This window comes from Simochromis diagramma, unplaced genomic scaffold (genome assembly GCF_900408965.1).
Source record: "Simochromis diagramma unplaced genomic scaffold, fSimDia1.1 OVJJ01000411.1, whole genome shotgun sequence".
NCBI classification, from domain to species: Eukaryota; Metazoa; Chordata; class Actinopteri; order Cichliformes; family Cichlidae; genus Simochromis; species Simochromis diagramma.
Genome location: NW_024386735.1, coordinates 954,624 through 982,368, shown reverse-complemented (window position 1 = coordinate 982,368; position 27,745 = coordinate 954,624). Strand labels below are relative to the sequence as shown.

General features: G+C 42.2%; 1 protein-coding gene across 2 annotated transcripts; it reads right to left on the bottom strand.

Moving 5' to 3' along the window:
• Positions 1–211: 211 nt before the first annotated feature.
• On the bottom strand, positions 212–27,355 carry LOC120735899 (TSC22 domain family protein 1-like). Of its 2 annotated transcripts, none has more exons than XM_040035709.1 (3): positions 24,520–27,355; positions 3,917–3,968; positions 212–2,168 (listed from the first exon to the last, which is right to left on the bottom strand). In XM_040035709.1, the coding sequence occupies exons 1-3, from the start codon at positions 26,559–26,561 to the stop codon at positions 1,920–1,922; spliced, it is 2,343 nt and encodes a 780-aa protein (XP_039891643.1). In that variant the 5' UTR covers positions 26,562–27,355; the 3' UTR covers positions 212–1,919. The 2 variants fall into 2 exon arrangements, with proteins under 2 accessions (XP_039891643.1, XP_039891730.1); XM_040035796.1 differs by lacking the exon at positions 24,520–27,355 and adding an exon at positions 4,160–4,794.
• Positions 27,356–27,745: the final 390 nt, after the last annotated feature.

Below are 27,745 nucleotides of genomic sequence, written 5' to 3'. Positions count from 1 at the left end.
TTTACGTAGTAGACTCACTTGCGCATGCGCACGGAGGTTTGGCAGAGCCAGCCATTCATGTTGTAAACTGGGAAGCCATAAATATTTATAAATTACCGTTTTTCTAACTAAATCTATAATACCTATAATTTTTCAGCTTCCAGAGGAGAAAAGATGTAAACATATGATAAATTTATGACTTAAAACAAACAAACAAAACAACCATTCCCAGTTTTGTCATGTTTTTCTTTTTTTATTTGAGGTGCAACTGTCTAGTGCAATTGTGACGTCACATTTGTGATGGGCTGAGGAACATGCACAAAACATCAACATACTTCTGCTGCTGGGCATTTTCCTTTTCTTTCTTTTTTTTTTTTAAGCCAGATGTCTCACTATTGTGTTCAGCGCTCCAGTTGCACTGAGCAACTCAAACACTTGGCTGTACAAAAATAATAATAATAATAATAATAATAAAAAAAATGCTAAGACTTTATTTAAACAAAAGAAGAAAAAAAAAAAAAAAAAACAACAACCTAAAACTACACACGTCTCCAAATGGTTAAAGAGTCCAGATCATTTGAGCGAGTGAGTTTGAAGCAACGGCAGATACAGTACAAGGCCGTGTGTCACCACAGGAGAGACAGCATCTTAGTGTGGAGGTAAAAGGTCCTCTTCTGTTGCCACCCTGAGTAATGACATCACAGGTAGATCAGAGAAAAACCTGGCCATACCATAGATATATATACAAAAGAGTAGAACGACAACAACAAAAAAAAAAAAAAAAAGGCTTCTATATATGTATCTATGGTTGGAAACCAGGCACTTGGCAGAGTTGAACTGGAAAATTTTCACCTATACAAAGATCACTAGCTAGAAACAGTCATGTCCTATCGAACTGCCTTCCTGCCATTTATTTTTACAGATCACTTGGACATTATTACATTAACAAGAGCAAAAACAAAAAACAAAATTAATAGGACAGACAAAACAAGCTTCTCCCAGCCCTCCTTAAAAAAAACCCCACAAAACATTGATCCCCTGCATAAATCTTTAATGCGCTGTCTGAGAAAGAAAAGGGAGGGGGTGTCAAGGGTGGGCAACGTGGACCTCAAACTCAGTTCTCAAAGTGAACAATGAGAAGCAGCTGATATTTAATTCATAGATTTTATGACCATCCTCCCCTTGAAGAATGTCAAGACTGGTGATCCTCAGAGACCTGGGACTTTCCCGGATTGAGGGTGGGTTGTATGAATCTTCTGTCATCCGTTAAAAGTCTGCTTGGAGAAGAAAAAAAAAAAAAAAAAGTGCAACAGGAAAACAGGAAGATGTTGAATTAAAAAAAAAAAAATCCCCAAAAAAAACCACTGTGTGCTGATGGACAGTCAGGGTGCGGCAAGGCAGGGTAGGGGACGATGGCACACGTTTTCAGTGGGGAGGGGGTCACACCGCAACGTATTCGACGGCACTGACAAGAGCCTGCTTCTTTGATTGGCCAGGCCCTTGGTTAACTCCTCCCACCCTCTTTTTTTTTTTTTTTTTTTTTTTAAGTGGCCCTGAAGATGGCGGCAGGGTCAGTTCCTGTTAGCTCTGTCCCTTTCCCCACATTGTTGTTGTCACCATGATGATGATGACAACAACAACCAGCATGACAATGAGGATTGTCTGAAGCGGGTGGTTAAAAGTCAGAAACGAGGCAAAGACGTGCACGCAGACGCACACACACTTACACATCGGTGTGACTCCAAAGTCAGTTAAATAAAATGTGCAACAAAAGAGTGGTTCATCCTCCGGTGAGCCCGAGTGTGTGCTCCTCCAAACACTGGCAGAGTCTTAATGCTAGAGTCTGTTCACAGTATGACAAGACTCCTTTCTCCTCCTCCTCATCTTCTTTCTTCCATCCCCCCGGTCTCTCATCGTCAGAGGGCTCTCCAATGTCTGGGTTACGCAGATGTGCCGGAGCTCTGCGTGGAGGGGCCAGCCGGGACCGGAGGTTGGGCGGTGCCGGTCGGGGAGCCACCAGTCTGGACTTGAGCCTGGAACTGAGCCATCTGCTCGGGGCTGGCCAGGGTCTTGAGCAGATTGTTCTCCTGCTCCAGCTGAGTGTTGCGCTCGATCAGCTCTTTGATCTGCTCCTTCAACACCTCCACCTCCTCGCGCACGGCGTACATCAGGTGGCTCTTCACCAGATCCTGGAGGAAGAGGGTGGGGGGAGAAAGAATGAGTAAATAATACAGCGGCACTGGGCTCCTTACACAACAACGACAACAATTACAAATGTGCTTCTTTCAACTTTATATTTCCAGTCAGAAGTGAAATTATTGAATGTTTACTGGCTGGTTGTTCAACAGAAAGCTAAGCTAGCAACAATTATCGTAGTTTTTAAGCTAAATTAAAACTCAAACTGTACTATTTGAGGCTCCTTAACCCCTTTCAAAATCATGTGTTACACAGTTTGAGACGTCTACATCAGTGTGATATGGATGTGTCAGAGGTGCACGGCCCCAAAAAACTGAATAATTTGCACAATACAGTTTGAAGCAATAGATTGCAAAAAAAAAAATGGATGTAACAAATATGACAAATTAAAATCCATATATTTAAATTAATATTTAATTAATGAAAATAAACTGTCAGAAGGTTCAGTAAACAAATTTTCTGGCAATTATTTTTCAGGCTTTAAATGGTTAAATTTAGATTTTCCCTGCTGTCAGGTTTTGCATTTTTGTTGACATTTTATAAAACATACTAAAAGAAGAAACCCATGAGTGGACTACAAAGTTTTTCCTCCGTGCACCTGCCACGAGTCTGCAGCTGTACTTCAGGTCATTACTTGCACTAAATAAAAGCGTAAGTAATGCACAAGTATTTACATTGAGACATTTAGTGGCTTGGGGTGGCTATTTTGGTGAATCGCAGCTTCCCCCATTCTGTAAGCAAACACATTGAACACATTTGCAGGATTTGGCATTTCCAATATGACTAAACGCCATTTTCAGTATTTATGCATGTTTTGTTCAATATTTAAGACTTTTTATAAGCAAAAGGGTTAGAAATTAGTCGGCATGCTTGCACAATGCACTTGCAATGCACAATGCACAAATGTAATTTGAGTAATTCCTGCAGAATAAAAACAAGCAGACATTGGCAGGCTGCTGGGGGAAATGTGTAACACAGCAAAGGCTAAATTAGCATGAGTCTTGCAGGGGCACGCCAGCTGTCTCAGCAGCATGAGGAAAACAAGGGCGACATGAACTCCTGCAGAAACAGCTTCACAGATTATTCCCATGACGACGATGACGGTGATGATGAAGGCAGAACAGAGCTGAAGGGGGATTTGGGTTTAATAATCTGAGCATCCTTGGTGGACCCTCCTTCCTCCTCCTCCCTGCCCTGATATGTAGCAACTAGGGAACAAAATGTTCCTGCGCCGGAGTGGGAGGAGCCAATCAGCGGCCGAGTTATTTATACCGCGCGGAGGGGAGGCTCCTGCTTGCCTAGCAACACTTGGAAACTAGAGAGAGAAGGGGCGTATGTAGATGTATTGGGGGGGCGGCGGCGTGTGAATCCTTAGCCTGACTCAAACTGAGCTACCAGAGAGCTCGAGGGTCATCGGGACAAATCGCGACAGAGCAGAAAGCTTCCCCGCAAACCCGCAGGTGCACTAGTGCGCAAAAAACAATACAAAACAAAACAAAAAAACCTTCCGACGCATCTGCATCTTAATTTCTAGAAAGCTCTTTCCAGTTTCCAGTGCTCTGTGCACACTACATTGCATGCAGTGTAAGAAAACGCGAAAATAAAAAGGCAGGAGGGGCACAGTTTACCGTTGTAGGTGCTCGGGTTACATAACACCACAGGGCTGCAAGTACGTGCAGAAAGCATACTGCAAATGGTTAAAATAAATACATTTTTTAAAGGGGTACAAAGTGTCACCTACCATTGCTTGCTCGATCTTGTTGTCGATGGCCACCACACTTGCACCCGAGGAGCTGCAAGACAGAGAGAGGAAAACCTGTTTGATGATGATGATGCAACATTAGCTGTGACCACTGCGGCTGTTGTTTTTCTCCTTCTCCCCTTAAAGACAGCGCTGAGAGGGATTTTAAGAAGTCTGCAAAGGCACTTTCCCCCCCTTCTAATTTTCTGCTTACAGCCTCAAAGTCAGAGTGCTGACATTTACCTATTGTCAACCCTGACTGATGCACTCTCCTTCCCAAGCGCAGAGGACAGAAACGAAATCGAGAAATTCCTCAGTTGACAAACGCCAAGGTCCATCGCCACCGGGTAGCACTGGGAGCTCATGCTATCCCGTCCATTAAAAGCCCCGCAGGCGACGCATCGTGTGTACAAAGTTGGACTCCGGCGGTATAAAAGTAGAAAAAACAGCGCATTATTGAGAGCCGGGTGCTGCCACAGCTCTCCGGGCGACCGGCCGGGAGAGAGCACACAAAGACTGAAAGCGGCGGGCTGCAGCTCCGCTCCCTCTCTCCCTGATGCATGCGGGAAAACAGCTCCAGCAGCCCTCTGATTGGAGGACGAGATAGCTCATTTGCATAACACATGCGGCTGGCTGGCGCCTGATTGGCGGAGAGGAAGCTGCTTATAACAATATATGCGACATATTTTTTTTTTTTTAAAGCTATCTCAGAGTATGTCAAACATGAGGCCCGGGGACCCAGAATCGGCCCGACAAAGACTCCAATACGGACTAACGGATGGTTTTGGATAACGTGAAGTAGGACAGACATATTTGAACTTTTAATGTTTTTTGCTTTGTTTTGTTGTTTTTTTACAGCTTCTTGCTGATAAAGACCTCCCCCATGGCTATTTATGCTACGAAAGAGTAATTACTTAATATATTAAAAAACATAATGACAGAAAATTACTGCGTCCCCCACCCCCACTATCTACAGTAGAAATGTAGATGGGACATTTTTCTGTCCTTTTAAAACAAAAACCTTGTGTTTTATCATTTAAAAAAAAATAGTCCATCAGAACCTTTTCTGTAATTTTACCCATATCTTACAATATAAGCCCAGAGTCACGCTGACTCATGTCTCCCATTTACTCCAGCAGAATTTCTTTATCATATTAAAAAACTGGGGCGTGATGTTTAAACTGCACTACTTTATCTTACATTGAGATATCTTGGAGATTAAATGTGTAATTGAATGTTTGTACACTGACAGTTCTTTTTTTTTTTTGTTACTGGTCCGGCTCCCATTGATTTCAAACTGGGCTGTATGTGGCTCACTAAATAAAACAAGAACATCCCTGTTTTATCTGTCACACCTCAAGAGTTATTACAGTTGTGTTTTCTAATTAGCTTTTATTTTTTATTTCACTTTGACTGATTATGACTTCTTATTGTATGGAAGAAATATGTCCCACGTAAGTTTTAGGAAAATCAGCACAAATATTACAATAAAAACAAACTTCTTGAAAGCAGTTGACTCAGTAAAGCAGACGTCCAAATTGTTATTAATCATGTTTGTCAATCATCAGGCAAGTTGTAACATTTTTTTAAACAGACTAACAAATACTAAAACGAGTATTTCCTCCATATTTTGTTTTATTTTCGTTAGTTTTCCAAGTTCACAAAATCATTTTAGTAAATGTAACTTGACCAGTTCAACTTAGTTTTTCTACATGATAAAGAAACACTGTTATATTTAATGGCAGAAGTGTGTCAGCATGACTCTTGGCTTAAACTGAAGGAAATAAATATTTTAAAATGACAGTAAAGTTTCTGTTAGCTTATTGTGCAATAGATGAAAATTTTAGTGAAAAAAAAAAAAAGTGTAGCGAAAAAGCAAAAACTTTCCATCATCTACTTGTTTATCTACTTAGTTGTTATTTATGTACTTTATTTGCTTTTGTGTAGTATGACTGACCATGGGGAAGGTCTTTATCAGTAGTAAAAGCTGCAAAAGTTGTAAAAATACAGTTAAAGATCCAAGATTTATGCCCCTACTTCACATTTTCCAAAACTGACCAGTGGGACAGATTGGAGTCACTAGTGGGCAGATTCTTGCTAAAAAGCTAAAAGAGGGTCACACGATAGGGCAGCTGTTCAGACACAACAAGCCTTTTTTTGCTTTCTCACATCGTACACAGGATAAAAATGTAATGCAGGTATGGCAAACCTTCAGAAGTTGTTATGTAAAACAATGTCGCCCCCTATTGGGTGTAAGTCGTGTATTAAAGCCACTCATACATCTGAATGCATTACTGGCCCTACCATGGGCTTTGAGCAAATGTTATCAAACTGACCAGGAGTTGACCCTAAAAGCAGGTAAAAGCCAACCTTGGCACTGGCCAGATGTCAAAGATAAATATAAACACAAACACTGAAAGTCTGCCGAGTGGTTTTCATGTTTCATACCAAACAGTGCAGCAGCTTTTTCTCCTCTCCAGGCCTGTTTGATATGTGGATGCACTCTGCTGTACAGTCGCACTGGACCACCCTCTCTTCTTTGTTAGCGAGGAGGCGTTGTTGCAGATTATTTATAAACTCCCTCCTGCTCTTCTTTTGCCAGAACAACGATTCAGCTGGAGGAAAGCTCAGCACTGAATTTCATTAACTGTTAATCATTAAACAGAAACGAATGGGTGTTAACCCAAATTTGGCACTTTGCTGTTTGTTGCTGCCACAGATTTTCTAATTTTTTTTTTTTTCTTCATAGAGCCAAGTCAAGATTTCAGGTCATTGTCTTAAAATTGACTTATTTCTTTGTTTTGTTTTTTTTTAATTTGTTTAGGGTTTTTTTTTTTTTTTTCCCCAGTGGTGGAAACAAACTTCCATAGTTTTCTGATTAATTTCGTTCTAATTTCATTTAAACAACTGGATGGTTTGACTTTTTTTAAAAACATTTTTTATGTAATTATTGGGAAATACAATGTGTAATCACATTAAATATATATTATTCCAGTTTAAATTAATAAAGCAACTCTACCTGAAACATGTCAATTACAACTGTGTAATACTACTACTATTACGAGTAAAACAAAACATTAAATGAGGCATAGGAAAACTACAAAGCTGACATCTTATCTCTCATTAATTAAGGAGTTATTTATTTTTGTCCAGCCCCCAGATTTACTTTTTTAAATTATAAATTAATTAACCATTATTTGCTTTCAGCACTGGTGGAACAAGATTAGTGGAAAAAAAGGCAATGACTCTCAAATTAACCCTCCATACATCATCATCATCTATATATGATCATGGATTTTTTTTCCTTAAAAAAAAAAAAAAAAAAAAGCAAAATAGAAATTTCTCAATTTCAAATGTAAATATTTAGTTTCTTTTTTAATATTCAACCTTGGAAAACTAAAATGTTATGCAGTAATAAATTAACAAAACAAAACAAAAGAAAAACCACCATACTGTGATAATTATATTTCAGATCACTACAAAAGCACAAACCTCTCCAATAGGATCAATATTTTCCTTAAATGGTCAATCAGATTATTTAACCGTGTGATTTTTACGGTATGGAGGAGTGGACATAAAATAAAGGAAGTAAATTTACTGGAAACAAAGCATGAAAAAAAGAAGCCGTTACTGTCCTGGCATTCGTGTTGTGGTTTTCGGTTTGAGCCTCCATTGACTGACTGCACGCATGTAAGAGACTGTAATCAGAGCATGGAACAATCTGCACCTTTTAAGCACTTTAGTTGGGTTATATCTGTCCCTGGCTGGGATATTCATTAAAAAAATAGCCATGTTTAAACAAGGGAGTGTTGAGGGTTGGAGATCAGACACCTCTCTGGGGAGGAGGACGACGACAAGGCCTGTGGCCTGCTAATATCTTTGTGTTTCACTTCCTCTGGCTCCGGCATTGACTGTGGTGGCTCTGATGAAGGAACTTTGATAGGATCTAGTGATTTTAGAGAAGTCGGAAAAATAACATCTCCAGTTACTTCTGCTTTCCCCCCCTTTAGCACACTTCACATCCAAAGAAGCATCATCACATGCTGCGGTGATATCTGCTTATAAAAAGAAAACAATGGGGAGGTGAGGGGGCTGCACGCCCACTATAAAAAGTAAGGCAATTTATCTACTAAAAAAGATTGTTATGCAAATATTTTATTGGGGTCTGGTCGTGTTGAGTGGCTCATTAGAGTGACTTTAACACAGTGCTTATCACTGACAGTTTGGACTGGAGGGAAAAATGACAAAGACAAAGCAGCTACAGCCAGTCACGCCCTCGTGCTCTCACAGTCGAGGGGAACGTGCACATGTAGAAGCAAGACCGCATTGTCACTGAACAAATTGGCAGCTGGAGTTTAAGCGGCCTTTGCTGCAGGTAGAGGTGGGAAACACATTCACACGCTGATGCATGTTTATACTGGAAACTGCACCACAAGATCAACAACAGCACACAGACACATCACCGCACAGCCCCGCTGCCATCCGCCTGGATTTAACCCCACCTAGCCGCCGCAAGTCCTCTGACAACGTGACAAAACCACAGCTATCGTTACCTCTTCAGATGCTTCTCCAGCTCCCAGAAGAGCAGCTTCAGGGCCATGCCGTCCCTGTCCTGCTCTGCTGCTCCTGCCCTGGCCAGCCCCTTGTCTCTCATTGATGCAAACCCACTTCCCCACCAAAGTGTCCCCAAAACAAACACCACTGCCACCAACACTACAACCGCACCCCCTCCTCTGTCCTCCTGACCTATGTCCTTTGGGCCCGACCCCCTCACTCCCTTCAGCTGTGGGAGCTTCACATAGGGGCGTCTGACCAGCAGCGGAGACTAGGAGAGGAGTGTGTGCGCGTACACAACAGGAGTGCACCTTAGTGTGTTACGTCCTCCCGATTTGCCTCCTAACTAGGCCTGAATTACAAGTAGAGGCTGAGATGATTGGGTACGTGGAGCAAAAGCATAGGAGGGTGGGCAGTGATGTCACTGCGTAAGGAGTCACGTCACCTCTTCTGTTGTTATGTAAACTGTCAGCAGAGATCAGGGTGATCCGTCCAATAGGATGAGCCACTTTTGACCACACACCCCCCATAAGAACTCTCCTGGCTGTCTTTAAATCACTCCCTTTGCTCTACACCTCGTCTCCCTTTCATCTTTTCTGTAACCACCTGTCTTTGATGATAAGAGAGGTAAGCCCTGAATACACCAGGCACTTCCCCGCACACCGCACCGACTCTTCAACTCATTTCGCAGAGAACGTTCACATTTTTAGCCATGCTGCCTCCTCTCAGTGGTCGCACACGTGCCCTGAGTGTGGGTCTCAGCTACAGCACGCCTCACGTGTACCTCCATACTAGCAAAATTTAAAAAAGATGGGGAAATACTTCAAACAAACACCACAAGTACATACAAAGTCTACACTAGTGTCTGAACAAAGGCCACAATAACAACAAACAGAGCCGATTCATTGTTGCCAACATCGTCAATCAGGTCAATAAGCAGCACAGAGAGCCTCATCGGTTGCTGACTTGAAGAAAAGTAGAGAACAAAGAGGGGAAAAGGGCAACTCTGAAGAGTGATGATGGTGAGGAGCCGTGGGCGCCACAAAATGGCGGAAAAAGGGCACACTTGGAGAGTTTGTTGGTGGGATTCAACTCGATGCACGCAGTGAAATTATTAACCCCATTAGGTGGAAGTCACATCATCTTTTCTTTCCTTAACTGCCAGTGCCACTAATCCTAGTAACAGCTGGAAGTTGGCTGGTATCAGAAATAATCAGTGCAATTACTTTTGACTTGAAGCACCGATGCAAGACGGCCAGCGTTACTGCTCACGCTGTATATCTGTACATTGTGTGCTCGCACGCATGCTCGCTTGGAACAAAAGGTCTGAGTTAAGCCTTCACTGATGTTCAGGCAGTTTTACTTTCAGCCAATCGCTGGTGCCGCAACAGACTTGGCTCAGCCAATCGTGGCAGACCTTGACGTCATGACATCGCATATGGGCTGCTTTCATTCATTATGCATCCAAGTCCCTCTAAAGCTTCTGTATGTGGCCTGTACAAAAGTCTGACCTGTATGTTACTGTAGATATTGGACCCTGAAGACTACAGCCTATAAGAACTAATGTAGTAACACTGATGTGACCCTGATGTTTCAGGGACTTTAATAGCAAATTAAAATCCTCTTAGTTTTGGCGGTGATACCTTGTTGTGAAACTGCATCAAGCTACGAGACTGACTTAGTTAGGTAACGTCCCAAACGCTGCACAAAACAACAAGCAGGAGTCGGTGCTCAATTTAACGCTTTAGCAGCGCACCTTTGCAACAGCTTCACCCTTCTCTTCATTCAATACAAGCAGAACTCGACCAACACTGTTGTCCACCTTTTTGTACAGCTCCGAGCAGAAGGCAAAACAGTGGTGGGGTACATCGTTTGCCACACCCTGTGAAGCTTACATAAGAGTGGATGCGCTGCCACAATGTGGTAGCAGATGATGCAGGGTTTATGTTGTTCACCTAGTTAAATATATCAGTCTAAATATAATGTTTTGCTTCTTTTGGGGGGGTTAAATTAATTTGAATGCATTTTCTCCCATTTTTATTTTCATTTAGTTCCCACACTGGGTTTAATTATTTCAATTTACATGTAGTTTAAAAAGTATTTAGTTTTAAATAGTTACATTTTTCATGTTACCATCTCACACCTACGCTCTGTATTGCTTCAGTTACTTAATATATTTCTCTTAGCCCTAGTTTAAATTCATATTTCAGTTAACTAAAATGTTTTGTTTTACACCTTGCTTCAGTCCGATTGTTATCGCACCCAGTTTGTGGCTTCAGAATTTAGTGTTAGGGCTTTTCTGTTCAACACTGGGAACTGCACAGTCAGGCAGTATCAATTTAATCTGCAGGATAGGGACCATTAAAAATAAAAATCGTGGACCATTAAATATTCTGTAAATCTAGAGGAGCAGCACTGTTCTGTGTCTGAAGAGTGTACAGGAATAGGAAGAGAGAAATGGAGATAAATGCCAAAACAAGCGAAGCAGAGGATGTCTTTAGGCTTTAGTAGCTTTATGCTGTAGAAAAGTGAGAAACCAACTGCACCAACAGCAACATAAATGCCCTTTAGTGTATTTTACTTCCGTTTATCTATGTTCTGCCTCATAAAAGCATCCAGCTGAGAATAACTAGCACTTCCACCTCATTTTTATTATGTGGTTTGAGAGGAAGCAGAGCTGGGCGACCAACACCAGGGCTTTAGAGTGTGACCAATTTGGTCTCATATGTGGGGGGAAAGAAAAAAGAAAAAAAAAAAAAAAAAAAAAAAAAGGTCTCCGCAACTCTGGAAGTCTCTGCGTTATCAACAACAGACGCATTATGCCCATATCACGATCTAAGATAGTCAGGGCCAGGACCTCTCTGATTGGTTGTGGTCCAGATATTCTTGTAGTCCTTCCCGTGTGTACGTTTGAAAGTGCAGGCGGATAGAGAGAGGCGAGTAGCTTGAATAACGCGATATCAATTCATTAAATCCTGAATCGACTTTTAAATGTAATTGTATTTTGTCAGAAACCCCAGAATCTGAGGTTAAACCTCAAAACTATTTCAACAACCACCAAGCAACTAAAACAGTAAGTGAGAGCAGATAAACGGATTCCACATGAAGACGTAAACGCAGGGCGCGAACCTGGCGCATCAGAATTGTTGAGATGTCGGCTTTCTCACCCGACGGCACGTACACGAACACACAATCGGTGCTGAAAGCCGACAGCTCAGATTCTGATGCATCGGCTCCGCGCCCTGCGTTTACATCTTTTTTTGTGCTATATTCTGAGCTGCAGGTTTTGTCTCTCTCCAACCAAAATTGACTGAACCAGCAGCAAAAGAAGATCAAAACTAAGCTTCACATTTAGCTTCACATAAACATCGTCATGAATTGCCTCTAACTTGTGCTGTTTTGCTTCCACCACGATAAAAATCACACTTGCTGCACAGCTCTTTCTCTCAATGTTCTTCAAGAACAGTTTTCAATCTCAAATTTCTGTTTTCTGCATTATTCATTCGCTTATTACGCACAAGTCATGTACAGTGCTGTCGGCTGCTGTTTTTTCTTTTTTTTTGGGGGGGGGGTCTCAAAAATGACCAGAGAGAGCAGCAGCATTCAGAAAAGCTCAAATTGAATTATTCACACACTTTGGTATTCAGCTTATCCCTTAAGTAAGATTCCTCTGCTTCCATTTTTCCCCTTACATCCCCCTCTTTATCTCTCCCGTCCTCCATGCTGCACATCACCCACCTCCTTCCACATCACTTCTTCTCGAGCATTTGGTAGGCGTGAGCTTGTGTGTGTCTCCCTGGGCATGTGCATCATGTTTGTGTGTGCATCTGAGGTCATGTATGCAGACTGGCAGAATCCAGTTTGGGAGGCTTTAACTCTGTCCTTTACTCAGCAACAGATGACATCTCAGATCATTTTTCCAAATGTGGAAAAAACAAAGGTGTGTTTGAACTGAATTTGGAATGACAACTGAGTCATTTTAGTATTTTGAAGGGTGGAACACCTGACTGGGCAGAGGTAGCGATGAAAGCCACCATTCTACCCGTCTGCAGCAGAGGATAATCTGCCTTGATCTATGCCCAAACACAGACAAAACTCCAATAAGTCTCATGGCATCAGACCTTCAGGCTGAAGCTCAGTGAAGCGAAAGAGAATCGCTCACTGCCGTGCACGCAATGCCTTACATAACCAGCCTCAGTGCCATATGGTCCAGGAAAGGAAGGGAAGACAGCGAGATGTAGACTGAGCGACTAGTTAGTGATGGTGCAGATGTGCCCTCTTCTCCTCATGAGAAAAAAAAAAAAAAAAAAAAAAAGAAAAGAGATATCATTATCTGCCATCTGACAGATAATGATCTGCCATATCATCTGCCATAAAGCTGGGAGGAGTAAGTGCAACAATAAATAATTGCCAAAAAAGGAGACAATCAGAAACAGCCAAGGGAGGAGACTGTAAGACCGAATGTGATACACATAACTAATCTACAGATTTTACCTCCTTGAATGAGGTTATGTGGGTAGCTCGTTTTTTTGTGTTTGTGGCCAATAGGTGCCCTCGGTCACACAAGCCTACCTACCAGTCAGAAAACCCCTGACAGTCACTAGGGCGAAAAAGGTGTATTCTTTAACTGGTTGGAAATGTTTGCTAATTAAAATCAGCTGCCAAGAGGGTGCCACACCAAAAGCCTCCCTGTGATTACTAGTTTTAACTTAAAGTTGTAACTAACATGCTTCAAATGGCATGACTAATTTTAATGATAAAAGTTTGTTACCAGTTTGTGTCGCACTCTTCAACATAAAGTTACATAAAGTTTCATTAATGTAGCGCCAACTCACAACACAAGGTGCTTTATAGCGTAAAAATTCTACAATAATACAGAAAACACCAACAATCAAATGGCTGACTATGAGCAAGCACTTGGCAACAGTGGAAAGGAAAAACTCCCTTTTAACAGGAAAAAACCTCCAACAGGACCAGGCTCAGGGAGAGGCGGCCATCTGCTGTGATTGGTTAGAGGTGAAGGGAGGAAGACGGGACAAAAGACACACAGTGGAAGAGAGCCAGAGATTACTAATAACTAATGATTAAGACTTCGCAAGCAGTTAGCAAGGAGTTCCAGACAAGTCCGTGTCTTCAATGCAAACTAGGAGATGGCAAGATTTTTGACCATTGACCAGCAGTTGCCAGGGGATCATTGACTTGTTGATATGAATGGATAGTACTATCAGTCATAATACTGGAGGTGGGACTACGCGCAAACTTAGAAGTGATCTTATAAACATGTCAATCCAGATTCTATACCACTGGACACAGTGAAGAAGAAGAAGAAGAAAAAGACATTTTGCAATAAATCTTACCCGCATCAAACAAATAGAAATAAGGAAAATATGGGAGATGTCACTTTAATATTTTAAAAATTTCTCAAATTACGTTGAATGACAAGACTCGATGAGGGAATTTAGGCATCACTTTTATAATCATGTGGTCGACAGAATGTCTGTAAATTTAGTTACACTCAAAATAAGGTGATAATGTGTTGCCAAAACAGTGTAGTTCCCAACAAACGGAGCTCAAATTGAACAATTAAATAATAGATTGTCAATCACCAATTTACCCCTAAAGCTTGTGAAGGTAGGAGGTCTATAACAACGCCTGTAATTCTAGGAGGTGTTGCAATACTTTTTTGTTAAACACCTTGAATTTCAAGCGCACTGTGGTGGTTGAGTATACAAGAAATACCTGAAATGCCAGTGTTTAAATATTTATGAGCCTGACTATATTTCTGTAGTACTAAAAAGCTTTTCCACGCACCCAGAATGATGCTTCCCCTGCACACTTTACTCACTATAATCCATGGGTTAAATGATTATACATCCAAATATTACATAACCTTGGACACAATTACAATATAGAGGAAGTTATGTTGCCAAGCCTCAGTCACATGGGTAAGTGTTTTGTTTTAAAGTTCGAGCACTCTGTGGAAACACAGCGAGCTTGCTTGTCACTACAGTAACAGTAAAGATCTTCTCACCAGCAGTTGAGAAACTTTGCTTGCAGCTCTCCGTGGTCAGCAGGCATCAGGTAGTGAATTTAATGTGTTTGAACAATGAGAACCACAGAGGCTTCACACACAATTATGATTTTACCGCTTCACTTTCAGGGGGAAATGTTTTTCTTGGATGGGTGCTACAATTCTCATGTTCTTGTCATGTGAGAGTGAAAGATGTTCAAAAACAGACCAGAGAAACTGGAAAGGAGAAGCTCAGGAGAGCAGGTGTAGGGTAACGACTGCACAGAGTCCCCCTGAAGAAACACAGCCATATCAAACTACAGCACACGGGTTCACCATGAAGTTTATTTTGGGACAGAAACTCCTCAGCACTGAAACTGAAACCACAATGCAAACATTGCCAATATCATATTCCACATTACTATCACCAAAACACCCATGTAGAGCTGCTAATGCTGCCTTAAAGCATGCTAGTCTGTAATCAATGAACTAGAAATGCATAACAATAACTAAGTTTATTTTGTGTTAATGATCCAATCAAGATCAAGTGATCAGACTGTGATTAAAATCACCCCCCAATCAAACAAAAAAACCTAGGTGTATAAGCTCAGGTCTTATAGCTTAAAGCATAAAAAAAAAAAATACGCCTAATTTCTATACTTTGTTACTATTACATTTGCCTGTTTGGTTGTTCAAATACAAAAACAAACTAACAAAAACTACAGCTTAGCTCTCTGAAGGATGCTAATATTATGATGCCATCACATTACCTGGCAACCAGCTATCAAAAGGCTGAAAAAGGCCCGATTTTAGCCTCGATGCTGCTACAACACCTTATCAAAGCATCCCATTTTTTCAATTTCACAATGACAATGACCTCATGTATAACCACAAAGGTTACACACCAACCTGGCAACAGACTAAAATGATCCACTTTTAGCATATAAACCAAATCCAACACCATGTCTTTAGTCTCTCCGTGTGATTTAGTGTGTCAGTTTACCAACACCACAAACAGGCCAAACAATAAGGCAGCATGGCCATGTGCTAGTATCCAATAATCTAGAATCATGTCTGTAGTTATTCTCATTTATTTAGTGTTGATGAGTTAAAAAAATAAAACATAAAAACAATAATTAATTATAGATAAATTGTAATCAAACATGTGCCACAGAGGTTTTCTTGCTTGGGCCTCTTGTCTCAGACATTTTCATACATTTACAAACACTGGATTTATACACCCATTAATATACTGTTTGCTATATGATAAAGTGGCTTTCAAAAAAAATTTTTTTTTTTTTAAAGCCAATATGACCAACTCGCAAAATAATAACTAAGGACAGTCAGAAATCCCATGTACATCTAGAGGGATATATTTGAGGCTTTGTAAAAATGTACTGATTAGTTACACTCCTTACAGAGTTTACTTTGTGAAGCTGTAAGGATCAGCCTTTCAAATAATTTAAAAAGCCAGGCATTATGAGCATACTACGCCATGATTTTCAAAGTTCCACATTCTGAAATGTTTTGTTTCAGATGGTTTTCACTACTCAGAGACTTTGTCATCTCATGCACACCAGTCCCACGCACCTGCTGTTCAAACATTCTGTTTGTGAAGGGCAGCCAGTCAGAAGAAGGATGGAATAAAGGGAAAGGAATTAAGTAAATAAGGATTTTTTCCCCCCCATAACGGGTATCTTTAAAAGAAAATTCCAAGAAGATGCATTAGGCTATAGAAGATGAATTCAGGAATGTGCCATGTGCTTTGGGTTGTCAGAAGAATAGTTATTTTGGACGGTTTAGTAGATAATTTTTTCCCCTGGAGATCAGCTTTAATTAAACTTAAAGAATGTAGTCTGAGCATGTGGAAACTTTTAAGTAGATCCTCTTTACATCTGCAAAAACAAAACTTTCAGTAGTACAAGCAGTCTCCCACTTCCTAGCTATGCTGAGGATGTGAAATTACTATATGCTCAGTTACCTACCATAAATGCATGGATTCATGTTCAATATCATCACATTTCTTACTTCTTAGGTCAGTGTGAGAAAAGCCAGAGAATTTAAAAAAAAAAAAAAAAAAAAAAAAGGAAGAAGAAAGAAAACAACACCACAGTTATTGTGACACAGCCAGTTAAAATCATAAACGCACCTCCTCCTCCCTGCTTATCTTTTCCCTTCAGTACAAAAGCCTGGAGGAAAACAGCAGCTCACTCATTCCAATAAACTCCCTCTCCTGTAAACAGCTACAACTTCACACATACATGCACCATAAACCATGCCAGCAGCTCAAGCCATAAACACGCTTCTACATGCATGGACCCACATTATGATCTCACTGGTGTGGGACTTTCTTTAGGAGCAGCTCTGCATGAAGGCACAAGGCGGAGAAACGTGACACTCGTCTGCCCTAAAACCCCAACACATGCTGCCCAAAACAGAACCCGTCAGAGCCAGCGGACACTCTGATCTTGATCTCAGGACACGCAGGCACACGCACACACGCACACACACACACACACACACACACACAAAGATGCACTTTCAGAGATGATAGCACAGTCTCAAACATGACAGAAAATCAAATGCGCATGTAGAAAGCAGACATTTGCGTGCAGGTTACACCGCATATAAATCCCCAATGACCTTGAAATTAATGTGCAGAATGAAGGTTTGTCACCACACAGAAAAATTACACTGTGCCATGACAAATTCATCTACTGTTTCAAATGCAACTATATACAAAATGTTTCTACACTGAGGCAAAGGGGATGCATATTTATGCGACAAGTTGATGCAAATATGCTTATAGGAGCAAATCCATCCCAGAAATAACCTCCAGTGCATTTCAAACCCTTCCCTGGGATAAATCATAACAACCCCTGCATGCAGCAACCGTCCAAACAGTTATTACATGCCGATTTCTGACAGCAAGCACAGAGAAGATCCTAAACTGCTCATTTTGTTTGTGCACCGCATGCAGGAGGGATGTGTCCGCTTAGCTGTAAGGCATATTTTAGGTCAGTGACTCTACAAGCATATTACGGTTACATAAACAACCACGTTTCAATGCTGTGATCATTTATGAGCCCACACTGCCACCTCGTGGTTCAGCAGCAGCACAACAGAGCAGACCAACAGTTGAGTCAACGTCTCTACTGAAGCCTAACGTGATGTTAAAACTAATTACCGGAGAAACAACAGCCCTAAGGTGTGACTTATCGCTCATGACAGATAGGAGATGCCGCCCAGTAAACCTGAAGCAGAGCTAAACCATCCATGACAACTCAAAGGGAAACCTGCTGAGCTCTTGCGGCAGTTCACAGTTCAAATAATACACCTGTGATGAGCGTGCTTGGAGAGGCGCCTGCAGGAAAGGGTTTAAGCTGGCCAACTCAAGACAAATTCTGCTGCAGGATTTCACAAAACTTCACAGACATATTTGTATAGAGCAGGGGTGTCAAACTCAAATACACAGTGGGCCAAAATTCAAAACTGGAACAAAGTCGCGGGCTAACATTAATATTTATTGGGAAAAAAAAAAAAAAAAAAAAAAAAAAATCTTCCTCCAGATTTAAGAATGAATCTCTTCTTATGGACTCAAACAAGTTTTGCTGAAAAACTGAATATGGAACAAGGAAAGCTTAATACTAAAACTATAATATATTATATATATATATATATATATATAGATATATATATATATATATATATATATATATATATATATATATAATAATATATATATATATATATATATTAGCTGTATAATACCAGTAGGCCAGCTCTAATAATAATTTGATATGGCTTCACGGGCCAAATGTAATTAAGAGTTTGACACCTATGGTAAAGAGGGAAAAACTTGTGCTTGTGAACTCATTGAGTTTGACCTCATGAAAGTCTTTGTGTTCCCTCAAAGAAATGACCCCAAATACCATTGAAAACATTTGATTCCACTTGCAAAACAAAGCCATCTTTTGCCAGAAAACATCTGTGATTTCATAGGTTTATCTTGATCAAAGCAAACATTTCACGTGGGAAAAACTGAAGCTTGGTTTATCAAGAAAAGTGGTTCCCATGTGGAAACCAATATTACATAATTATATTAGTTCACATCAAACAGTTCTGACGGATGGTAAGGAGTACAATAAAACGTGTGTGTGTGGGGGGGGGGGGGTATTATTGCCTTATGCGTTTTACTGGGGTGGGTATCATTCAGATTTTATTGATTTACTCAATGACACTTATCAATACTATTATCAGTGCTGCTATCCATATGGGGGTGTAAAATAATGACATAAAAGTAGTTAATGCTAGCTTTGACAGACCTTGTTACCAATGAAACTTTACATCTTTCTATCTTAACCTTCAATATTATGCACCTCTGCTGCCAGCATCTGGCATCTCTCTCCTGTTGAAAATATTTACAGCTGTGAGCAATTAATTTTCATAAGGTGTATTATCTGAAATGATCAGGAAAGCTTCAAGCAGGCCAACCTGCGAGGAGCTTGCTGGTGTTAACCTGCTTAACCGAAACCACCTCTTCACACGCATTGTCTTTAATTAAACTGCATTGTCATTATGCTATGAAATTAGCTGCTGCTTTCTAACGGTCAATACTTTGGTATTGGCAAAACTTCTACCATAACCAATGAAATACTGGCTCTCAGGTGCCACTGAAGCTTTACTACCCTTTTTCAATGAAATCCAAATGCTTGCAATCAAACTACAAAACAATGTCGCTAATATAAAGCTGCGAACGTGCAAGTTTTATAGGCAGTAAATCACTTGATTGAGAATTAATTAATAAAGAAATATCCCCATAATATTTGCTGCAAGCAAACTGAAAGCTCAGGTAACTTTGACATTCAGTCAGCTGAAAGCCTAAAATAAGTACATGACAGACATATCAGCATTGTATATAAAGGAAGTATTTCTGCATTCATGTTGTGCAAATGATATAAATTTACACAGGCAAGCATGCAAACGCCAAATCAAAACTACCATCCTTTGGTACCCATCCATAAGCTAACAATTAACTACCAGTGCAGATAACTCACCACCTAAAATAAAGAGATATAACACTATCAGCAGAAACTATAGTGAAAGCTACTATTTTGTGGCTTCAATGAACTTTAGCAAATGCTACCATAGTGCTATACAAAGCTGAAGAGGCACCTGGAAGCCAAACATCCTTTCTAAGAAAAACCTGGTCAATCTCATAAAAAGCTGGATCAGAATGCTTGTTGAAGTTGAGGAGAAGCGTCTGATGAGGTGATGGAGGAAAGTTATGTACTGGTGGGGCTTACTGCAAAACCTTCATCTGATGGGAACGTAAAAGGAACTGAGCACATTTCAGATCTTTTTTTGGTGGCATGCCCTCCTCAGAAAATGAGGACCACCCCACACCTTAAAAATTTTAATCAGTAGTGGGGTAATTTTGAAGAACTGTGATGGGCATTAACTTTTTTCCCCATGTGATAAACAAGAGAATAACTGAATAAAAACTACCCTTCAGCGTTCTCGTAGACAAATCTAAGGTATCAATTACAAAATCTGATCAGAAGTCTGCTCCATGTCTCTCCGTGTGCAGTAAGGTTAAATGTGTACTTTGTATCTCCCCCTGAGAAACTTACCAAAATCAAAACACAATTACACAGCCCTGAATTCCCATCACATTTTTCACCTGGTTGTTTGCCTGCACCACAGTTTGAGAACCACTGGCATTGAGACAGTTTGCCACAGGTGTGTCTGTCGATTTGCCTTAACCACAAAAAAAAAGAAATAAATGGAAAAGTCACTCACCTTGAGCACACTGCTCCAACAGGTACAACTGGCATGAAACCATAAATGCTACTGAACAGCCTAAAGGCTGTACGTGGAAAAAACAAGACCTCAAAAGGTTTCATTTAGGAACTAGTATTACTGAAATACTATTTTTTATTAATATAAAAAATTAAATATAATTTTAAATCCAACACCCAGATGCAAAAATAGAATAAAACATTCCTGGACACATGAGAGTCTGATGCTGTCAGGCATAAGTTTCTATTTTACTCTTTAATTTGTTGTCTCAGCTTGTTTGTGGTAGTCATGGTGCAAAAATGTGTGCTGCACTATGACTGTTTTAAAGATTAATACCATTGCCATTAACAAAACAGTATGAGGTTTTTTGGTAACATTTGCTTTTCCCAGGTAATTTTTTTTTAAAGCAGCATATTACTTGCTTTGGACTTGTTGGACCTTCTCCTGGTAACTGTGGGAGTGCTCAGCTGGATTTCCCTGAAATAAAAGGGCACCCAGAGCAACTTCTCTTTGATGCCAGCTACAGTCAAGTTTAATCTTAGCCGTCGGGGACTTCCTCTGCTTTGTCAAAGCTTAGCTATGAATGACAAGTCAGTTAAAAGCAGGTGTGCCAATATTAGCAAACATGAATCATGAGGCCGAGCCAGTATAACTACAAATACAGCTTGACAGGTGGCTTATTATCTCTATGACCTGAAGAGGTTTTAAGAAGCCGAACATCTCAAATTCATATGGCCCTTTTCTGCTAAAATATCTAAAAGGGAGTCATTTAAACAGGAAGGAAGAGCTACACTCTGATGCTCATGAATCAGATCAAGACTCTTAAAAATGATCAATAACAATAGTGGAATTAATCCAACAATGAACAAATGTTTTAACTGCTGCCAAGGATTTGGACTTCATTGAAAAGGGTTGTAAAACACAGAAGAAAGCTTCAAGATGAGACACAATGCTGCTAATCTAAAGCTGAAAAAAAGAAGCTGTGTAAAAGTTTACAGGCCATAAATCACTAGATCACACCTCTAGGTTTTACAGCTGAGGATGAAGTCATATGGGTAAATATCCATGCAAAATGTGCTGCAAGAAAACCGAAAGCTCAGGTAACTTTGACATTCAGTCAGCTGAAAGTCTAAAAGAGCACATGACAGATATTTACATAACGGCATCATACATAAAGGAAGTAAAAGGAATAAATTTGCACAGGAGACCATGTACACTCTGAGTTGAAACTACCTGCAGAGGTTGAAAAGGAGGCTACTCCTAAAGTCACTTTCTCTGCAGATTCGCACTTCTACACAGTGTTGTTGACAGAAATGGAGAAACGTGTGTGGAGGACACAGACGGCAGGTGCACGGTCACCTAGAAGTGTGTTTGTGTGAGGTCATGAGTGTTTTCCTTCTACTCTGATATCCCAAAGTCCAATTACAGCAAGCTGACATTCTGCCCTAGGGAGGAGGACCCTGGTCTTGCTGTGATATTACTAATTAACATCACAGGGGCAGATATAAAAATATAAAAAAAAAAAAAAAAAAAAAACGAGAGCAGGATCCTTTGCAGACACACCCTTGCGTCTTTGTTTCAGAACTTGGCAGTGTCCGTGTCCGCAGCTGTGCTAGATCAAGCGTTTTCGACCTCCTGACAGCTGCAACGTGACGGCTTTTAAAGACCCAATCTGGACTCTGACACACAGCAGCAACAATATTGAGTGTGAACAGGGCTGATTGGGCTCAACAGGAAACCGATCACCCAGGATAATGAGTTAGTGTCGATTCAGAGATGGAAGTGGAAAGAGACCTCTGAAACTCTTTGGAAATTATTTTTCCTCAGCGATACCCACTGACATGTTTCCAATAAGCAAACGGCCACAGACAACAATTTCCACCCTATTTTTCGTGAAAAGCTACACCTACAACTGGATGTGTACAAATTAGGGCTGCACGATTTTGCATAAAATGAGAATCACGATTTTTTGGCTTAGAATTGAGATCACGATTCTCTCACGATTCTCTTTTCCAGTATAAATATTTATTGCACTTATTAACTGCACATCAACTTCGTAACAGTTGAGACTGAACATAAAAACAATAAATAAACATAAAAACAACAAATGTCTCACGTTTTGTTGTTGCCGCAAAATGTTGTACTGCTTGAACTGCGTGTATAGAGCAGGTAGTGCAACAATAGAAAAATAGTTGCGGGACAGCACTGTGTAGCGTTTGTCTAGGTTGTTGATCATTTTCCTAAATCCCTCGTTTTGCAGTGTTGATGGGAGCCATATCTTTGGTCAGGTGATAAGTGATAGCCTCCGTAATTTCTTTGTGCCTGCAGAAGTTCGACGGGAATAGGGAAGCGCTGTATAAGGTTCCCGTTATTGATGTTTGGGTGGTTGACCAGGACGGATTTTCTCCTGTCACTTTCTCGTCATCCCTGACGTGCTCTCCGTTGTTTTTTCCCCTGCTAATTTTAGCATCACACGGCACAGCTTCTGTATCACGTGGTATAAGGCTCCGCCCTTGTCATTTGTTGAGCAGGAAGAGTGAGCGCTTGTTTTCATGCAGATTACGTCCCGGATCAAAATGCGGTACAATCGTCGTTGTCCTTTTTTTTTTTTTTTTTTTTTTTTTTTTAAATCGTTGTCATTTGGAAATGAGATCGCACATAAGTATGAATCGAGATCGCGATTTTCTAACGATTAATCGTGCAGCCCTAGTACAAATGTTAGTCATCATTAAGGTCACAACCTGTAGAGAAGAAAGGAGCATCTTAGGATTGGAAAGACAAAAGCCCTGGTGTCTAAGAGAAGAGAGATCACCTCAGACGCTTTCACAAAGAAAGGAAACAGGAAGAAAAGAGACTGTGACAGAGGGGGTGTAACGAAAGCTGTGACAGTAACAGAAACACACAGCCTGATCGCAGCATGACAGGACAATGACTATAAACAAAGATGATACACACACACACACACACACCAAGACTGTCTGCTGCTGCAGGACAGTGGCTGATTCATGGCAAGAAAAGAAGCTGACTGACAGACAGATAGAAACGCACTTGCACACGGCCTTGATGGGGTGCCACGAACTGCTGACAAAAGCCTCCACAAGCGAACACTGTCCTGCTCTGTCTGTGGCTCAGCGTTACTGAGATTACGTCAACATTAAGCCAGCAATCATTTGTTTCTCTGTTTCTTAAACTCGAACGCCAAGAAGACGACTGAAATCATGACGTGATAACTGAATTCAGCTTTAAATATTCTCTCTTTTGCTGCTAACAATTTGGAAGCAAAACAAAAAAGTCTATTTGTTGCCAACAGTTGGTTACAAAAACACCACAACATCCACAGAATATGTTGTCCTTTTCTCCTAGTGGTCTTCAGTGGAGCCTGGTGGCAGTCCATCAAATGCCCTCTACACTCTTGGGGGGGGGGGGGGGGGGGGTTAACTGTACTCACAACATGGATCTCCTGCTTAACCAGCTCACAGGGTAGCACTATGGTAACAGGAGAACGCTTCCATGACACTATTCTGTTTCTCTCTTTCGCCACAGTTTTTAGATTTATGCAACACAACTTTACGCAAATGGGTCAAGTCCCCCCCGAAGCAACTAAATTTAAATAAAGCTTGCTTTTTTTTTTCTTTTTTTTTTTTTAAAGAAACTACTAACTCTAGAAAATGAGCATTTGGTATGTGTGCATATAAATAAACTGCTGCACAGTTCTCCATATCATGGCACATATCAACAGAGCTGGTGTCTAATAAAAGATTAAATCTAAGGGGAGAGTGAAGGGAAAGGAAACTCAGACTAAAAAACTGGACAAGTGTTCAGTAGATGGTGGTGGATAGAAATGGGGGGTGGGGGGATGAACAGGCTACAGCATCTGCTGAGTCACAAGCACCTCAGTGAGTCAGCAGCTCCGCAGCCACTGATGTTTTCAGCAGCAGTGTCCAGTCGGCTTTTTTTTTTCTGATGTCTGGTGTGTTGATAGCTGTCAGGGGGACCTCAAGGGACACAGGATCAAGCACATGTGACACTGAACTTCTAGTTCTGATTTAAACAAGACCAGAGTGTGTACCACTGATGTGGGGGGGAAAAAAGAAATTACAGGAATGGGAAAGACTTATTTTGTTTGTACCTCAGCTTTGCCTACAATGTACCAAGAATAGCTTTTTGTTTAATTAAAGACCTTCACAGTTTACATTAGAATCAAACAGTTTAGGTAGCACAAGCCATTCATCCTCACCTGTCCTCCTCTCCTTCACCATGATGAGTTCTCAGGCCTGCAGCCACCATGAAGGCACTGGCCTCAGCGGACATCCCCATGTGGGCCAGAGTTCCAGCAGCACTGCCAGCTTCTGCGACGCCGTCTCCACCTGCTGCAGCCCCCAGCCTGGGCAGCCCAAGCAGACCTTGGTGCTGGAGCAGAAGCTTCTGGGCGTCCTCCAGCTGGGACGCTGTTATGGCACTCCCCCCAGCAGGAACATGGGTGAAGGTCGTGCCTGGCGTGAGGATGGGCTGAAGGTCAGCTTGCAGCGCAGTCAGAGGCATGTAGGGGGTCCCGTGGGTAGGTGCTATGGTGATGGTGCCAGCAGAATGGGGTTGGGTTTGTGGCTGTGGACGAGGCTGGGGTTGAGGTGGAGCTGGGAGGGTCTGGGGCTGTCCTGCGGCAATGGTTGCTGTAGCAGATGGGGCAACCTGACCATGATGGGGCAGCTGCTGGGTAATGCTTACGGGCTGCTGCACCGTGACCCCTGACAGTGGCGTCACAGAGACTATAGCCGTGGCATGCGGCAGTGGAGGTTGGACTTGTGTCTGGAAAGGTGCGGTGGGCTGAATAAAGTCTGGCTGTCTGACCCCCGTTTGGAGCTGAGGTGCAGGATACCCTCCCTGTGGCTGAGGCTGGTGAGGATCCACAGAATAGGGCTGCTGGGGTTTTACTAGTGGAGGCTGGCTTACACCAGTCTGTGGTGTCACCTGTGGTGATGCAGGAGGGATACTGACAGGAACCACTGGCTTCCCTACAACAACCTCCTGAGGTGAAACATAGGTTACAGGTGTGGTTTGTGCCAGTCCCAGCAGTGGACTCTGCATGGCTTGTGGACTAGTGAAGTCCTGGCTTGGTGGCTGATAGGGCTGCACGGTGTGAGGCAGCTGTACGGCAGCTACACCTGGACTGATCCCAGCATTACCTGCTTCAGGGTCTGCAACCACCTCTGCACCTTTTGCCGCCTCCGCCGTAGGAGGATGAGGAACCTCCTTTTCGTAATACTCTGTGCAAGTCCATCTCCCTTTGCGGAACGGCTCTGAGTTTGTGTCTAGTTTGACCACCCTGAAGCGAGAGCCGGTGGCTGTCTGAGTTTGGGTGTGGTGAGTCTGAGTGCTGGGAGGAGGAGCAGTAGCAGCAGATGGACCAGTTCCTCCACCAACAGGAGCCACCTGCCCACCCATGTTAGTGTTATCAAAACCTGGAGCAGCAGCAACAGCAGACACAGTAGAAATGTTCACACTGCCTTGTACAAGTGGATCAGTGGCTGCCCCACCAACAGAGGCTGCAGGCTGGCTTGCCCCCCCTGCAGTTTTAGTGTTATCAAACACTGCTGGTGGCCTCTGAGGCTGGTTAAGACCAACTTTGGAAGCTATAGATGGGCTGGAGCTTGCCAAAGGAGCAATGGGAAGTGTTGGCAGTGATGCTTCACCTCCTCCTAAGCTGTCAGAGTGATGATGGTGGGCCTGGCTGTGCTGCTGAGGGTAGTACTGATGATGCACAGTCCCATTTACCATAGAGGGGTGATGCTGAGACCCCTGTGGGATAGAATGAGGCTGGAGAGGCTCATTGGGTGACACCAGTCCAGGCGTGTCGACTCCATGGAGGCTGTTCAAAGTCTCATCAGAGGAGCTCCTCTCCGGCACACCCGTATCAGTGGCCTTTGACACGGACACATCCAGCATGTCAGAGGAGGACAGGTCCTCAGTGTGGGACTCATCCATGTCGTCGTAGCTCTCAGTATCATCTGCCAAGCTGTTGTTGCCGCTAACGTTTATCTGAGCGGAAGTGACACTTGTGATCTGGAAGCCGCTTTTCTTCTTCACCTGAGCTCCAGCCACTTGGGACTGAGGCTGATGGTGGAGTCCAGGAGAGGAGGATCCAACCTGGGTTGGATTGTCGTCCACTGCGTTGACACCGGCAGCGGAGGAGGCTGGGGGCGCCCCGCTGCTGCCTCTCCTGTAGTGGTAAGCGGTTTTCCGGCTCCCGGTCAGGTCTCCGGGGAAGTCTTGGTGGTGCATTTTTATGCTGAAAGAGTTTCTCGAGGCCAAAAAGCTGCGCTGCCTATTAGCTAGCGCAAATAGCGAGCCATAAGTGAAAAAGTCACGTGATTAACGTGCCTTAAAAAACAAACAAACACACACACACACACACACACACACACAAGCCAAACGCTCGCAGCTGCAGTCAGGCAAAAACCCAAGCTTGCAGGCGGTGTTCCTCTTCCTAACTCTGCAGGAGCTAAGCTGCATGACAATAAAAACAACACTATAATCGATTACAAAATAAATAAACAGAATGCGAAATCCAGGTAGCCGCTGGCTAGCTAAAGCTGCGCTGGGTCGATTTGATACGCTCCTCTGGAACTTCGTGTATCCTTTCACCCCCCCGATTACGACTGTATTTTTGAGGATATTGCTGCCACTTTAAGCACGGAGAAATAAGGCAAACCGTGAGCAAATTCAGCTGCACTCAACCGCTCCTCAACGCAAATCTGCAAGCCTCTTAGCTGGCCGGTGCGTGTCGCAGGAAATCAGCCGTCGCATCCATTCCTTCTCCCGGACGTCGAGTCTCGTTTTACACCTCAGAGACCAAAAAATGAGTCAGAGACACCTTCTGCTCTTAATGAACGACGGTGTTAAATAATATCCGTCTTTGTAGTGGTAAAAAGTACTCGTTAAGTCCATCTCAGGTTGTCGTATCACGTCCGTGTTTGCTGTCTCATTGCCGGTCAGCAGCAGCAGCAGCAGCAGCAGCTAACGGGCTGTCAGTCTCAAAGGAGGGAGGAGGAACGCAAACATAACCACTGCGCATGCGTATCCGGGTCCATTTCTTCACACTAGTGCAACGTTCATGTTCGATTGTTGGAACGGATTTTCCCACACACTAGAACACTGTCGCGTAATAGAACGGGTTTTGAGCTTAATAATGAATTGAATTTTTTGATGACCCAACTTCTGGACCATGGGTTTAACAGAGTTGGCTTCAGGAATTTCAAAAACAGTAAAAACATCATATGCGACATAGATAGAATATGTTTCACAAATTGACCTGATTGCACATGAAAGGCAGCATCAGACACCTGGAGGGGAGGGTGTGCTCTGGGAAAGTTCCACTGTGAAGTCCGTTTCCAAAGATTGCATAATATTGATGCCGCAGAAAGTAAACAGTGAGATGCAAGTCATGCTTTCTGTAAACGATCAAC